The sequence below is a fragment of the Azolla caroliniana genome, unplaced genomic scaffold (assembly GCF_043228905.1).
Source record: "Azolla caroliniana isolate FFs.n. ecotype wild unplaced genomic scaffold, voAzoCaro1.0.p SCAF_11, whole genome shotgun sequence".
Classification (NCBI taxonomy): Eukaryota; Viridiplantae; Streptophyta; class Polypodiopsida; order Salviniales; family Salviniaceae; genus Azolla; species Azolla caroliniana.
Genome location: NW_028230446.1, coordinates 14,268,433 through 14,284,870, shown reverse-complemented (window position 1 = coordinate 14,284,870; position 16,438 = coordinate 14,268,433). Strand labels below are relative to the sequence as shown.

The following is a 16,438-nucleotide window of genomic DNA, read 5'->3' as shown; positions in this document are numbered from 1 at the left end:
CAGCATTAGGGTTAGGGTCTCGCCCAACCCAAAGGTTCAGGCTTTCAGGCTCTTGGATTTGAGTTTTCACCATAGCTAGAGCTTGGGTTGCTTCTTCCTCTGGCTGGCTCCCTCAGTTCTACCTTTCATGCCAGGTTCGCTTCAACTCTCGTCCTTTTCTGAGATCGACGCAAGTCTCTCTCTTTCTGTGTGCCTCTTAATTTCCTCTCTCTCTCTCTCTCTCTCTCTCTCTGTCCTCCTCAAACATTACCGTCAAGGACATTTTCTCTATGGCCTCTTTTAGCCTGAAATTCTAATACCTGTTTTCTTTTGAGATCGTGCGCCTGCTTCTTCAGCAAAATATTTTGTGTCTTTCGACCCCTTTTTGATATCGCAGATCTGAAATCACTTCTTTGCTGGATTTTTATGCGTTCTGGACATTATTTTGATATTGAAGGCCGGGAAGCATTTTTACAGACGAATTTGTCTTGGTTGTCGACCTCCTTTTGATATTTCAGATCAAGAATTGTTTTTTGAGAGAAATTCTCTCTGCGTTTTCGAGCTCTATTTTATAATTACAATAAAAGTTCCATTTCTTTGCAGAATTTCTCTTTGTTTTTAGCTCTTTTATTACATTTCAGGTCAAGAATTTTTATTAGAATTTCCGTGTTTTCGAACTCTATTTGACGTTTTGCAGATTGATAATTCAGCAGAATGTATCTTAGTTTTCGAGCTCTTATTTGACATTTTCAAACCAAGAATAGCTTCTTTATCAGAACTTCCTGTCTTTTCAACTCTTTTTTGATATTTCAGATCGAATCTATCCATGTATTGGTCTCTTTTATATTTCAGATGGAAAATAGCTCCTTTAAATGAGTTAAACCGTGTTTTAAACTTTTATTGGCATTTCAGATTGAGAATCTCTTTTTTAGGAGAATTTCCTTGCAACTTTTTTTGGCGGTCTGCAGAGTTTTGATGCTAATTGTTTTCACAGACATCTTCTGAAGGATTTAGAAGCTTTAGAAAGACATCGAGCTCTCTGTTTATGACAATAGAGAACAAAGAACACATAATAACTCATCTCTGCTGGTAGCTAGCTGGCTATCTAGCTATGACGAGGTCAGTACAACGTCTTTCCTCCATAGGAAAACAATTGTCACATCCTCCCCATACTAAAGATGCAATCCTCAAACAGCTTAAGGTAAATTGAAATGCATACTTCTCAGAAAATAGTCATATATTGCATCCTGTTCTTAGCATTGTGAGTTTCTCTTGTTTGTAGCAAGCTGCAGAAATTTTGTCTGAAATGAAACAATCACAAGATGTTAAAGCACCTCTTGATCCCTTAGTGAAGGCATTAGTCCTTCCTGCATTAATTAAACACAAAGACAAAGATGTTAGACTTCTTACCACGACTTGCATAATGGAGATGTTAAGGATTGTGGCTCCAGATGCACCCTACAGTGACAAAGAGTTACAGGTTTGTTTTTTCGAATCCTTGCCAAACATGGATTTTAGGCTCTAAGGCTAGTCAATAGTTCCAAATGATATAGATTCTTTTAGGCTTTCTGCTTTTAATAAATTTAATTCATAACATGAGAAATGGAGTGCAACATATAACAATGATTAATGTATGAATTGACAATAGGAAGAACGTGGATTTGTATTTATCAAATTATAACTACTGTTAAGTATGATAGACTGTTGCTGATACTGTCCACCTGTGTGTTCTTAAGATAGATTTTAATGAACCTGGATGGAGAACTGTATTAATAAAGTAAATGATGTTATACTGTGTATGCTATAGCCTTTGGGTGCGTATTTTTTAGGGCTGAGAATGACAATTAATCTGTTGATTAAAGTGCGACCATCTTCTAGTCAACGGTCAGAACATAGGTACAGTTACTACAATAATCAATTCATTGATTACATTGTAGGTCATATACGCTACCCTTGATCCTGCTGGTGGGATTTTACTCCCAAATTCCCTGAAATATCCCTGTCTCAACAAGGGTGGGATACAACCTCAATCCCACTCAACATACTCGAGCCCACATTGACCTTCTTGCAATAAGACCGTTTCCAGTGTTAAAACTTGGAGCTAGCTGATAAATAATGATAATATTGGCCTCTCCTCCTCATATGGGTCTTTACATCATCGAAGCTTGGGCTACAAGTAGGTTACATGAATGGAGGACAAACTTCAAGAAACATGTAATAATAAAAACTTTGAAAGTGTTTTAGGTACACTAAAGTCTCTACAAGTTAATCAGGCCCTGATTTAGAAAATGTAGCAAATATCTGGTAACAACTTTGGACATACCGGATGGTCTTGCTATTGAACATGCCAGGAGGTTATGTTGTCAAAGAAATCCTGAGCGGTCCATTGCTGAGGTATGGCGACAAATTAAAGTTCTCATATCTTCTATTTATATTTATGCTTGGGTAAATTTCTAGGAAAAAATAAAGATATAAAGAAATATGACTCTTATAAGTGGCCAAAATGGCCAATGAGTTTGAACAAGAAGTTACTTATTGAAAAGCTGTCTCATCTTTGAGAACAGCAAACCAAAATAAATATAAGTAAGTTAGTAAGACTGCCTAAGATACCAGATATTCTCATTAGCTAAGCATTTAACATTCAGAACTTAGATCAATGGAAACTTCTCCGTTTGAAAGATCTCCATTATGGTTTCATCTAGGATTGAGAAAATTTTGAACCGAGGGAAGCAGCTTTGGTGTCAGGTGATAACGGGCTTGATTTTTCAGTAACAAGGGTGCCAAGCTGTGGTCTAGACAAATATGGTTACGTTCACGATAAAATTCTATTGGCTGATCTATTGTTAACCTCTTTTACATATTGTGGTCAAGACTAAAGAGTCTCATCATCTATGCACGTAAGATTCTCAAGTCACATAACTCGATCCAGAATGGAGAGGTCTCCGAAGCAACGGAAGCAGTTGTGGTGGTGGGAGATAGTGGCCTTATCTGATGATGAAAAGGGTGGTGAGGTCATGGTGCACGAGGCTAGGGCCTACATGCATGGCAAATTGCTATTGTCCGATCGATTGTAACCTCTTTGCAATGTCCTAGTCTGAAGCTCATTTGTGTAGCTCTTGATTGACTCGTAGCATGATATTGACCCATAGACAGGCCAATATTGACCCATAGGACCCAAGTAAAAAAGTTACCTTGATGTGTGTCTCCTTCCTAAGAAGGGATATTCATACTTTGAAGCCCCAAGTCTCGGTGTGCGAATAAGGCATACACATATGAGCTCAACCTTCTATCTGTTCTCTTTAGTGTGACAATCAAGTCATGACCTCCTCTTAATATATCATCATTGCTTTCACGAATTGCACTATATGCAGAGCACTTAAAAAGCAAGTGATACTCATCCTCTACTAGCCCTTCCTTGCATACGTTACATGCGTTATATTTGGCTGATTTTGATTCCCTAATGCAACTTCAATACCTAGGTTTTGTGATCGAGTGCTAAGGAGTGTTAGGGCTCTACGAGAGCGAAAGAAAGATATATTAAATCCTTTTAAGAGGCCAAAATGGCCTATAACTTCAATGCTTGCTATGGCAGGAAATATGGCCTTTATTTGTTGATCACAAGGATAGTGAGATCATAGTCCATGGGTCTGGGGCCTACGAGCATGACAAATCGCTATTGCCCGATCTATTGTAACCCCTTTGTTATGTCTTGGTTGGGAGCCTAGTTGTGTAGCCCTTGATTGACTTGTAGCATTAGTAGGAGTAATGGGGCTAAAGAAAGTTGTGATTGTTCTTTGTGGATGAGCTTGTGTGGCTGTACTTTTGTCCTTCAACCACTTTTCCCTGTGTCTTGAGTTCTAGCAAGAAAGGCCCTAGGCACCAGTTGTCCTCATATTCCATTACCTTGCATTGTGGGCCAAAGCCTTGTTTAAAGAGGAAATGGTATCTCCCTCTTATTTGATTAAAGATACTACAGTGAGAAACATAGTGTTCTTCGGATTCTACTCCTTGATGACATAATTGGCAAATTCTTTCTTGTAGAGGTATTCATGCATATCATCCTACCTCAATCTCTAATTGATGTGATGAAGTTTGCAGCTGCCCTATCACACTTCACTGTGCGTAGGATGGATTATGTCCATATAAGATGGCCTGATGATGAATCCACCTCCAATGTGTGTCTTATAGTGGGTCATCTTAGTACAAAATGATATTTTGGGGCTGATGCATATTATATTGTTTTTCAAGTTAATAATTTCAGTTTGGATCACTTTATTCTTTTCCACTTTGGTCATGTTTAGATGGGAACAATTCCAACTAAATTGGAATGGGGGTAGTGCATTTATGCTTACGCCATGTGACTCAAACCATTGCGGCATTTCAACATACCAACAATGAATGTCTCCATGTTCAGCCAGTTGTCTTGATGACAAAGGTCAATGATCGGAATAAGGCTGTGGTGATTATAGGGGCTGCTCTCATCTCTGTCCGAATTGTATCATGGTGCACTGATTCTTTGATCCTTATTATGTGGGCAATCATGTATCATTTTCCTTGTTAAGACTTAGTTCCCACGTTTCTATTCCAAAGAGAAGGGTTGGTATCACATGTGTATCAAATAGCTATAGTTTAGTTCGTGGCTCTTGGAACTGCAAATATGCACATTGTCTTTCGAGAGCACCAGGAGCTGCAAATCCACGAGAAAGTCGGGCACAAGCAGCCTCTTGTAAGGAGAACCTAGGCCATGTAAATGTTACTCCTAGGCATGTGTAGGAGCGCGTGCATGCTACCTTTTCCTCGCCCAAGAAGAATTCTGGTTCTGATGTTTTTACCCATGCTTAAGTGGTGTTAAACACCATCGCTTTAGTTTTATCCAGTTTATTGACAAACCTTTGTCCATACAAAATAGTTTTAAGGCATTTAGATGTCTTTGTAGTCCCTTCGGAGAGTCAGAAATCAGCACAATATCATCAGCGTATAGTAATATTTGTATAGCTATACCTGCTACGCATGCTTCCGAACCCCCAAATCTCTCTATGTAATGTGATATCTGATCTATATAGAAGCCGAAGAGAGCGGGCGATAGTGGGCATCCTTGTTTCACTTCGATTGTGCTAGCCACTGCCTTTGACAAACCATTGGGAAACCACACTTTTCCTGACACGGATTCATACAGTGCATAGATTCCCCATTGCATATCTGTAGGGACACCAATGGCTTCTAACTGTTGCATAAGCCGAGTACACGACAACATCAAAGGCTTTTCGGAAATCCACAAAGCAGCAATAAATCCACTTATTATTGGCTGTTCTCCTCGATAAGGGCTTGGAGGGTCAGGTCAATATGTGATCCAAAGTTGTGAACCCCTTCTGAAAGCCTGCCTGTCAGCCGTACAACAGCGATTTCACTCTGCCCATATACTCAGTTCTGACTATAGGATCTAGCCATAGAGTTTAACCAAGTAATGGCCAATCATGATTGTCCTATAGTTGCTCAGCATTGTGGGGTTTCCACTCTAGAGGATTGGCACAATGGTATGTTCTGTGCATCTTATAGGTAAACCTTCACACATGGCTCTATTAAAGATGTGTGCCAACAATGGGAGCAAGATGTCATAGGCATAGATAAAGTGCTCACCAACCAATCCGTCATGATCCTGGGCCTTCCCAAATTATAACCAATCAATGACATTTCTCACATTTTGTGGAGAGATTAATGTCTTTTAAGAGGCCAAAATGGCCTGTAAGACCAAACAATTGATTACATCTTAAAATGTTATCTCGTCTTAAAAAGTAAGTAAATGAGACTACATCTTAAAAAAATGAGAACAACAAAGCAAAATAAATGTTAGTGAAAAAGTAAATAGAAATAGAATAAGACATGACTATCCATGTAAGATTTTCAAGTCAGGTAGATGAGAGAGAGAGCCTTACTCTTTTTTTGCAGGAAATATTTGAAGAGGTTGTTTCTGCATTTCATGATTTGAAGGACATCTCCAGCTCATCTTATGCAAGGAGGATCATTATCTTAGAGATACTAGCAAATCTCAGATTATGTGTACTGATGTTAGATGTCGGCTGTGACGATCTTATCATGGAGATGTTTCAAATTTTCTTCTCAGTTGCTATGTATGTATTAAATAGTTTATTTGCAGTTCATTTGTATGTTTACTTGCTGTATTAGTTTAGGAAAAGTCTTTTTCTATGTATAGTATATTCTTGTTCATTTCCTGCTTGTTGATTGACAGTGACAAGCATTCTTCTTCAGTACTTGCTGCAATGCAAACAGTAATGGTAGCCACTTTAGAAGAAAGTGAAACAATTCCCTTGCCTATGTTAGATCTTATATTGAAACACTTATTGAAGCAGAAGAAGGTATAGTTATGAGTAATAAATATGTGAAATTTAAAACTGATCTTCATTTTTTGGTTGTCCAATGTGAAACGAATCAATACAAATAATTTATTTTGGATAGAGTATAAACTAAACAAAATGCCATGAGCATGGTCTTGGTTATGGACGATGTGCTGCTTGTTTCATTCTTTTTCATGTACTTTCATGTGTGTCATATGTGAAAGTGAACCTGCCCACTGTACTTTCGACTTTTGTTGCATATGATGAATCCTGGTGTGAACTTACCTGTGAATGTCTGAGCTGTATAGAGATTCCAATCGAGGTTGATTTAGCCATCTTTATCCCTAGAGGTTCTGGTTTCCTTTGAGAAAACTATTGTGACATAGACTTGCATTGAAGAGGTAGATATATGAACACCTCTCTCTGTATTGTGCTCTTTGTAGTTGCAAATGGTACCAATTACTCCCAATCTTTTTCATTTTCCAACAAGCTATGTGTTCCAGGGATACCATTACATTATTTAGAATATCACGATGAAGTTGATGACCTTGCTGTGCTTGATGGTCTGGTGTTTCTTACAGGGTGTCTCTTCTGTTGCACATAAACTGGCCGTTGGGGTAGTTCAGCAATGTGCAGACAAACTTGAGCCTTATGTTCAACGTTTGTTGACTTCTGTGATGTTGGAAGGCGGGGAAGCAGAAATTGATTTGCATACATATTATCATGATATTGTGTATGAAATCTATCAATGCGCACCACAAATGCTTCTTGCTGTTATTCCCAATTTTACGCAGGAACTAGTGGTATGTCACATTTTCAGACATATGTATGTGCAATTTTTATTTCTCAGAAATGTCTTTTATGCTGTGATTTTGATGAATACTTTCATTCAAGGAAATCTTTCTATTGAAACTCTGACATGCTATGAGCTGAAAATTTGTTTCTTTTTCCTGGCGCAGAATGATCAAGTAAATGTACGTTTGAAAGCTGTAAAATTGCTTGGGAGGTTGTTTGCTCTCCCAGGTCACCATGTGGCAAAGGAATACCGACAATTATACTTGGAGTTTCTAAAAAGATTCACTGATAAAGCTGTTGAAGTTCGCCTTGCAATGATAAATTGTGCAAAAGAGTGCCTGAAAGCAAATCCTTCTATGTCTGAACTGAATGAAATTTTAGGTGGTAATCCGGATCAAATTGAGAGAGTGGAGTATTAATATCCGCTGTATTGCTAATTTCACTCCCTTTGAATCATTATAAATAGATGGATTAGATGATCGTATTCTGGACAGTGAGGAAACAGTTAGGCTCCATACAGTAGCTGCCATTTGTGATGTTGCTAAGCAAAATGTCAGATGGATTCCAGTTTCACTTCTTAAACATGTTGCAGATCGGCTGCGGGACAAGAAGGTATTGCCTGGCATTATGGAACTTCATTGTATAATGCTAAATTAAATTATGTATCCATTTCTGATTGTTGAAAGATCTTTTCCAGGTTCTTGTAAGAAAGGAATCTTTCCTAAGACTGGCTGAGGTTTATAGGATTTATGCTTTAAAATGTTGTGATGGCATTGCTTCTATAGACAAACAACTGGAATGGATTCCTGGTAAACTACTTCGATGTTGCTATGACAAAGATGTGAAGGAGTTCAGGTAACCCATGATAAAACTCTTCAATACTATGATATGCAGTTATAGTCTACATGCATGGGACACATTCTCCATCATGCAAATACCCACACATATATTCATGATATCCATGTATGTATGTAAACACATGTGTTACTTAGGCATATATGCAACACCTGAAGTATGGTTCTTTGGTGGGGTAACCGAGAACAGAAAAATAGAACTTACTCTACCAACAACAAGTCACTGAGTGGATATGGAGGGTAAAAAGTATGGGGAAATGATTCAGATAGTAACTGATAATTGAATAAGAATCATTGTGAATTCCCTAAATAACATGTAATTATGTGAAGAGAAGAGGGTCTGTGTAATGGAAATCAAAGTGTGCAAAGTATTTTTGGGTGGGATAGAGGTGATAATCTGGAAGCACTGGTGCCTAGCAAAAATATTAAATAAGTGATGAGAATTTTACAACCTCAAAAAAGGAGAAAAAGAGCAAAAAGATGCTCCTTGAAGAAAAATTGAAAAACTCATAACTAGATGGTCTGGCCGTGGTTATAAATGTAGCGTAATATAGGCTGATCAACACCATGAGGCGACCAAACTGCGCCAATAATTAGGTTCAAAGTCAAATGCTTGAAGTTGAAAAAAGGCAATTCGGCATATAAGTGCCAATTAGTGCTAATGGATTTTGACAATGGTTTTTGGAGTCAAAGATGAGCTCAGCTCTTGAAGTCCAACCGTTAATGAATTTGCAACTTGCTGCTCCATAATTTGATTCATGCATACGAACAGATTAGAAATTAAGTTCATGATTCAAATGCTGTTTATTATGTATAACCATGTGTCATGAGTCATGACACAACTACACCAGTGGATCCATAACTATAAAGAAGTTGAGTCATTATCTGAGACTGATGCAGGATTAATTCTAAGCACAATTAAGTATAATGGTTCAGCTCAGAGTATACAATCAGACAATCAGGCTACTGACTGATTCATTGTGCAAAGCCGTGGACATGTATAGCTGCAGTGAAGTTTATAATGTTTTCATCTATGTAATATGCCATTTTTTATGACATTTCACTTCCTAGAGTTTGTGAACCTGGACCTGGTAAAATTTCATTTAAATTGTTCTTTGTGCAGAAGGCTGTGTAGATATGTAAGGTGACTGTATGACAAGTCAGACATCTTTCATTTCGTTTCCTGCAAAAGTCTACTTCTCAATTAACATTATCTGTTAAATAGATTACCTGAAACCAAAAAAGATTTACATCTTCGTTTTCATGTTTCGTAATTCAGACCAGCAGCACTCGAGGTGGTCTTTGTGGAAAGATTGTTTCCACGTCAAGCTTCTGTGCATGAGAGAACAAAGCATTGGATTGCCATGTATTCTGTTTTTGAAGAAAATGACAAAAAAGCACTAATAAAAGTTCTTTCACAGAAAAGGAGGTATGTTTTCGGCACTTAACGGCTTTGAGCTAGACTTACTTTATGGTGACCGATTTTCTTCTCCTCTTGTAGATTACAAGAGGAAATGTCGAAATATCTAGCTTTACGCCAAGGAGAGAAGGTTAGTGACTTGTCACAGTCACCCTCAAGTTAACATTCCTCAGCTTAGTTATGGCTTTCATTATTTTGTGGATCAATGTTTCTTTCTGCTAGGAAGTAGGCCATGAAGATCCTGACATTCAGCAGCTTTTGAAGGCAATGCCATTATTTTTTGTGGATGATGGAAAAGTTGAGGAGCATTTTCAAAAGCTTCACAGCATGAAGGATAATAAAATATTCAAAGCCCTTTCCCAATTACTGGATCCTCAGACCAGCTTCAATGAGTCTGAATTAATAAAAGTGAGATGAACTTAAACTTTAATGCTCTTTTTTTAGGATATCTGCATGTTTGGTTGGATTATTGAAACATATCTTTTTATTGGGCTATTTTTGTCATTCCATTCTCTTTGCTAGTTGTTAAGCCGTCGTCATGGCTGAACTTGCCCATTCTAGAAAACAGATATAAATTCAATTCATTGGCTTGTTCTATGACATATGCCTATTCTGAAAACTAATGGCATGGATAGAATGCATAGCTATTTATTGCAGACTATGAATAATGATGAAATTGATGATCTCGCACATGTTTAGTTGGCTAACCATGACGTAATGATTGCACTCAACTCGTGTTTGCATATGTTTCTTCTATATTTTGCTCTCTTTTCTTCTATCATATTTAATTTTCTTGTTTTTTAATTTTAAATTCAAACTTTTGGTCTGTTCACCATGCTAAAACTGTATATGATCATACTGAAGTATAACATGCTAAGCGAAACTATAACAATCTCTAATGTGGATAGACTTTTCACAAAAATGGAAAATATTTGTACATGTTTATAAATTTGTATACCTTTTTGAAAAACAAGAGCCCCTTGTAATATCTTCACCCATCTTCATCTTCAATAAAAGAGTTCACACCTTTGTTGCTTTACAGGAGGATTTATTGAAGCGTATTGGAGAGCACCATCCCCAACACGATTTCATTAAAGTACTGGCAGTTAGGTGTTCCTATTTGATTTTTGGGAAGGATCATACCAAGGCGGTTATGGAAGAAATCTCCTTGAATATGAAGGATTCTAATAGGGAGATTGTGGTTGAGGGGCTAACCTTACTTGCAGTAAGTATCTAATTGCTCATTGTGATCAATGGTGTGGGTTGGTTTTCCTTAACGTCTCCATTTAGTGTCTTATTTTGGGGTTATGCAGGAATTTGCAGGCTTTTTCCCTTTTCTGGTTAAGGATGTGAAAGAGGACCTATCGACCCTTTTACTTGAAGGTGATTCTACGATCAAAGAAAAGGTTGCAGATATTTTGGCAAAAGCTGGAAGTTCATTTCGTGATCAAATGGATGGTGTTGGCAGGTGATTAATTTTGTTGTATTTTAGAATGAAGGTTACCAGATTCAGTATGCACATGCAATTTCTTCCTGAATTTGAATTGATTCATTTTGTCTGTTTTGTTTTGCCAGAATCGAGTTAACACTCCAGAAGCTTTGCTTGGAAGGAACCCGAAAGCAAGCAAAGTACGCTGTCTCTGCTCTGGCGGCAATTAATGCTGATAATGGGTTTAAGGCATTGTCAGTCTTGTATGGAGTGAGTGCTTAAGCTATTTTCTGTTGTTAAAATGAGGTTTGTGTTTATAGCCAGTTTGTAAAATTCAGAATATTCTTTGATTGTGTGGGTCTCCGATGGCCACTTTGCCCTTCATTGTTACAGCATTTGATTAAAGAACTGCGAGAAGACAACCCATTTTTACCAACAGTCTTGCAATCACTCTCGTCCATTGCTGAGATTTCTGTTCCCATATTTGAAACTCAAGAAGATGATATTGTTCGTTTTGTTGTTAGGTCTCTACTACAGAAAGATTCTGTGAGTGAAATTGATAACGTCTGATATGCTGATGAAAAATTTAGCCAACATCTGATTCAGGATTTAACAAATTTTTGTGAATAGGTGATGGAAGATGGGGTCGCTGAACCTGAGGACAGTGAAAAGATAAGTACAATATGTAAGCTCAAGGTATTAATTTTCTCTGTAGGAGACATTCTATAACATTCACATGAATGTGACTTTTGGTCTCATAGGTCACTTTGAATTTTTGAGTTCCTTGATGTGATATTTTATTGTTTCGTAACGCATAAAGTTAATTATATTATTATGGCCAAATAACAAAATTTAGTCATATTATGGCCAAAAGCAATTTACAGAGTAGAAGAAAACCATTGAACATTTGCAGATATTTGGGCTTAAAACCCTTGTGAAGAGTTTTCTTCCTCAGAAACAACAGCCAAGGAAGCGCTTACGAGGCCTCCTTGGTTTGCTAACCAAGCTTATTCCTAGTGGGGATATTTCAGAGGCTTCAAATTCAAGGTGTAGTCCATCATGAAATTCGATTATGATGCTTCCTTCTGCAGTATTTGAAACCTGTCCTTTAATGATACAGTATCCTGACCTTGTCAAAAAATCAGTTGTAGACATTTTTATGCCGGCATTTTTATTCCGGTGTTTATATTTAAAACATTATTAATCCCGTGTTTATATTTGAGACCCTACATTATTATGGTTTGTGGTTGCTTAAAAACCTGTTTCTTTTACTTGTCAGTGAAACTGACAAAGCACAATTACGCCTTGCATCTGTGAAAGGGCTATTGCGTTTGGCAAGACGATGGGACACTCAAATTCCCTCACCAGTGTTTCATTTATGCATGTTCACAGCACAGGTATCTACTAGTTTCTAACTTGAGACCCTAACTTTCGTTAAAGCCTTTTTGATACCTCAAAAGTATTGGTCTATATCCATATTTGCGATTTTTATGTACCTGCAAATATCGTTTATATTCAGGACTCATGCACCAATGTAAAACATGGCTTCCTGAAGAAATTGCATCAGTATCTTAAGGATCATACTTTACATCATAAATATGCAAGTGGTTATGCGTTGTTTTCTGTAGAATCTGCGAGAGATGTGCTGGCAGAAGTAAGAAAATACATATGATGAACTAAATTGTAAGCTCTGTTTACTGTGTTATATAACACAGAATTCTAACCATTTTCTTGTGGCCATATTCAGGCAAAACATTACTTAGTTGAATTCTTTGAGAGTGCGCGACTTGAAGCTAAGGCACAACAGAGGTTAACTACACTATCGGATATTTCTTCTGTCACATACAATCCAGAATATGTTCTTGTGTATCTTGTTCATCTTCTTGCTTACCATCCATCTTTCCCCGATCAAAAGTGCAAAATTGCAGATGCATATGAGTTGTTTTACAGGTGCTTTGGAGATTTGAGAACAAATGAGATTAAAGGAATATCTTTCATGTTTGGAGCTTTTATATTTGATATTATTTTCTTAACTTGGATTTCTACTCTGATCTTTGCAGGAGTTTGCTCTTTTTTCTCAGACCTTTGGTGCATCAAGACCATGAGGGCATAAATAAAGGAGATGGTGATAATTTGCCTGCAATTTTAGCTATTTTTCGGACAATAAAGAAGGCTGAAGATGCATTGGCAGGAAGAAAAACGAATGTAGGATGTTTCAATTTCAATCTCGTCTTTGTTCCAATAGATAGGTCATTAAGTTGTGTTGCAAATTCAGCTGTTCTTGTACTAGTAGATGTGTTCGTTTACATACCTTCCAGGTAGATTTGTTAATGAAACTTTTCATGGCCACATTTATTTTTTATTTGACTTTTTATTGTAGTGAGAATTTATATTAAAAGATGTGACGGAGGTTGCAATGCAATGGATCTTAAATTCAGCCACCCTCCCATACATCGACCTAAAATCAATAGTTGCAAAACATATTGTATTTTGCATGGAGCAAAGCTGAACGTACATGATATTTTAAAATTTGGCACATTTTAGTCCATTTTTCAACCATTTTGAATGTTGCATGCATAGGTTTATGTTCTTTTACGATGATTGAGCTGCAATCTCATGAACACATTCCATGTCTTCTTTATGCTCTCTCTATTTTACTGCTTCGGACCTTGACAACCCTGAACCCTACACTTTCTTGTCCAGCTAGTGTTACACAAAGTTCATATCCATTTCATTTGATATTTTATTTTTGTTTCTGAAGGTATGTCAATGCTCATCATAGGCCACAGGATTATATGCCACTAAAGTTTAATATATGTTTTGTCTTTACGAGACCTACAGTGAGCTGCCGGTGCATGCATGCATGTCATTGAAATGCGTTTCAATTCTGCAATTATTATGATTCATTGAACGTATAGAGTGCTTTGTACAAAATGTGCAAGTGAAAGGTTGAGAGTTGTTTGTCAGGTCTTTTAGTATCACTGCATTCATAGATACATGAAATCTGGTTAGAACTCCCACATCTCATGATTACAGCTTTCATTTCTACATATAATTTATTTTACTGATTATTGGTTTTTCTCTCTTTATAGAACATACGGATTGTATGTGACATTGGTATCATTATCACAAAAGAGCTTGGAAGCAGTTTATTGTATTCTGACACTTATCCTGGTTTAATACCACTGCCAAACTCATTCTATAGTTCAAGAAAGGACGACGACGACGAACAGAATATGGTACTTACAGATAACCTGGTAGCATATAATTTATGGAATACGTAATGATTGAAGGTCTCATATTTTTATTTTCAGGTTGATGGTAGTGATCTACCAGCATGCCTCACTGATGATGATTTCCTCTCACAGCTATGGTTGAGAGCTTCTCGACCTGGCCAGGTAGTTTACTTCACGCATTTAAGTGGGTTGTAGTCTTGTTCTTACTTTACTTCATGCATTTACATGGGATGTAGTCTAGTTCTTACTTAAGTACCTTTATTGTTGGAGTCAAATCCAAATCTAATAGTTTATTTTTCTTCCTGATGATATTTTGCCTGCTGGGTCTGAACACAACATTTAAGATTGTCGTTCTGGAGATGCATTAAGATTGGTGGAATAAGCTTTTACAGTTTACATAAATTGAATTAGTAAGCTTTACGTCAAATCTTGCAGGTGCATCTTTTGGGGTCCAATCAGCATACCAAAAAACCCAAGAAGGATGCAGATGTTAGTTCATCGTTGGATCAAAATGGAGAGAAGGAAATGAAGGATGCTGAATCAGTTCAGGTGATGCAAGAAAATGAAAAGAGATCCAGGAATGGTCATAAATCGCCACAGAAAAAAGCTCAGAAACGAAGGAGGGCCAGATCAAGGACAATAGAAGAATCAGATACATCAGGGAGTGATTTTGAAGAAGATGAAAATTTGAAGGCTGGTGCTCATGGCACAAGTAGGTACAAAGTAGGTGTGGTGGTTCCACAGTCTGATGATCTTCCATTATCCTTTAAAAATGAAACAAGACCTGTCAGGATGACAAGAAGCCAAGCTATTGGGATCCATGTTCTGGAAAGAACCACGGTAGTGGAGACAGACCTAGAGGAAGGGAAAGATGATGAATCATCTATATCTGTATATAAAAATGTGTCAAAGCGATTGAAACTGGGCAAGCAATTAGATGCTGTTGCAAATGATGCTACAGGAGACCCTGATGGGCACTTGTCATCTATTGAAGAAGAAGATAGACGACCACAAACACAGACTAGAAAAGCTGTCGAGGTATGACAGTTCATGGTTTGTCCAGGTAGGCAACATCTTTTCTTCGTAGACATAAATGCCATATTTATAGATTGCTATTTGTTTACAGGCAGAACCAGCTCTGCTTTCAAGCACAGATGCAAGGTATGGTTTGGTGACTTGAAGAAAAAACATAGCAAATGTTCATAAAATGTTTTAAAAATATCTTTAAGTATCTGCTATTTCATAAAGTGTCCTTGGAGATTTCAGGAAAGGGAAACCTGTGATGACGGTGGAAAATAAAATCATACAAAAACATGCAGCTAATGGAGCTGAAGATCAGCCTGATCATCAAGCTTCCCTTGTAGAAAAAGGTAAATAAAGAGTTGATAATATCTGTCATTTCTTTTAAAGATATTAGAAAAGCGTTTAACCATTACTGAGGCCTATTACGTCAACTGTAGCATCCCCAAATTCTGGATAAATTTTGAATGGAAAGTATGGTTTTTCTTGATGCATTTGTGCGTGCATGGCAGATGGAGATTTACAAAAGAGAGGTAAAGTTCCAGTTGAGGATGAAAGTAATGTAGAAAGAGCATCGGAGGAGGATGAAACTCTGGTAAGAATCTGTTTATTGATTGTGTTGAAATATATCTTTGCAGCATCGGAGGAGGATGAAACTCTGGTAAGAATCTATTTATTGATTGTGTTGAAATATATCTTTTCAGGCAACATGGCGAACTCGCAGACGGAAAGTGCAGTAATAATTACATATATCTGGCTCTGTAAACAATGTAAAAAGGAAAGGAAAGAAAAGAATTGATGGCTGCATGTATTAAATTTTTGCCCACCTGCAAGAAGGGGCGTTATAGTTCTTCTACAGCCCCATTTATTACTGGAATACAGCAAGAATCTATGTACTATATCTGTTATGTTTAGTTCTGCATACTTGGTTCTGTAACATCTGTAAATTACCTTTGATGTGTTCTAAGTTGGAGGCGTAATGCCTATTATCTTTTTAACAGATGAATCATCGAGATTGAGATTTCCACCCTATGTATATAGCATGTGGCAAATGTTTAAACAGCTTTTCAACATATATTTCTCAATTTTCTTGTAGTTTAACTCTCATTTTAAATTGTTGAGGTAAAATATGGTCATGGGTGTGGACTTAAAATACCTTATATTGTTGGATCTCATCTTTGACATATGAGACATGCCTTCTCTACATATGTTCAGATAACAGCTGCATGAGAAACAATTTCTGCAATGGAAGGAGAAGTTTGAACACAACGAGCATTAGGTCGTAAACATCAAACCCTACATTTATCTTGAAATAGTGAACTGAGCCAAGTATGATCTTTATATATAAGTCG

At 37.2% G+C, this 16,438-nt stretch overlaps 1 protein-coding gene across 4 annotated transcripts; it reads left to right on the top strand.

Moving 5' to 3' along the window:
* LOC147857890 (sister chromatid cohesion protein PDS5 homolog A-like) lies at positions 1-16,159 on the top strand. 4 transcript variants are annotated; one of them, XM_087326640.1, is made up of 30 exons: positions 1-134; positions 974-1,180; positions 1,262-1,459; positions 5,926-6,107; positions 6,227-6,353; positions 6,914-7,135; positions 7,292-7,508; positions 7,594-7,739; positions 7,825-7,982; positions 9,261-9,410; positions 9,483-9,531; positions 9,624-9,809; positions 10,444-10,626; positions 10,715-10,869; positions 10,977-11,100; positions 11,224-11,376; positions 11,461-11,526; positions 11,744-11,877; positions 12,110-12,227; positions 12,350-12,484; positions 12,578-12,780; positions 12,891-13,035; positions 13,923-14,069; positions 14,145-14,228; positions 14,502-15,104; positions 15,193-15,227; positions 15,333-15,436; positions 15,599-15,671; positions 15,735-15,747; positions 15,791-16,159. In XM_087326640.1, the coding sequence occupies exons 2-30, from the start codon at positions 1,091-1,093 to the stop codon at positions 15,824-15,826; spliced, it is 4,236 nt and encodes a 1,411-aa protein (XP_087182766.1). In that variant the 5' UTR covers positions 1-134; positions 974-1,090; the 3' UTR covers positions 15,827-16,159. The 4 variants fall into 4 exon arrangements, with proteins under 4 accessions (XP_087182766.1, XP_087182768.1, XP_087182767.1 ...); XM_087326641.1 differs by having other exon boundaries at positions 11-134; positions 1,035-1,180; XM_087326642.1 differs by lacking the exon at positions 15,735-15,747 and having other exon boundaries at positions 15,599-15,681.
* The last annotated feature ends 279 nt before the right edge of the window (positions 16,160-16,438 follow it).

Excerpts from the sequence above, each read along its gene's own strand:
- LOC147857890 (XM_087326640.1), top strand. The coding sequence starts at position 1,091 with ATGACGAGGTCAGTACAACGTCTTTCCTCCATAGGAAAACAATTGTCA. Across the intron at positions 7,983-9,260 it reads AAAGATGTGAAGGAGTTCAG|ACCAGCAGCACTCGAGGTGG; the intron begins GTAACCCATGAT and ends TTCGTAATTCAG. Across the intron at positions 9,810-10,443 it reads ATGAGTCTGAATTAATAAAA|GAGGATTTATTGAAGCGTAT; the intron begins GTGAGATGAACT and ends GTTGCTTTACAG.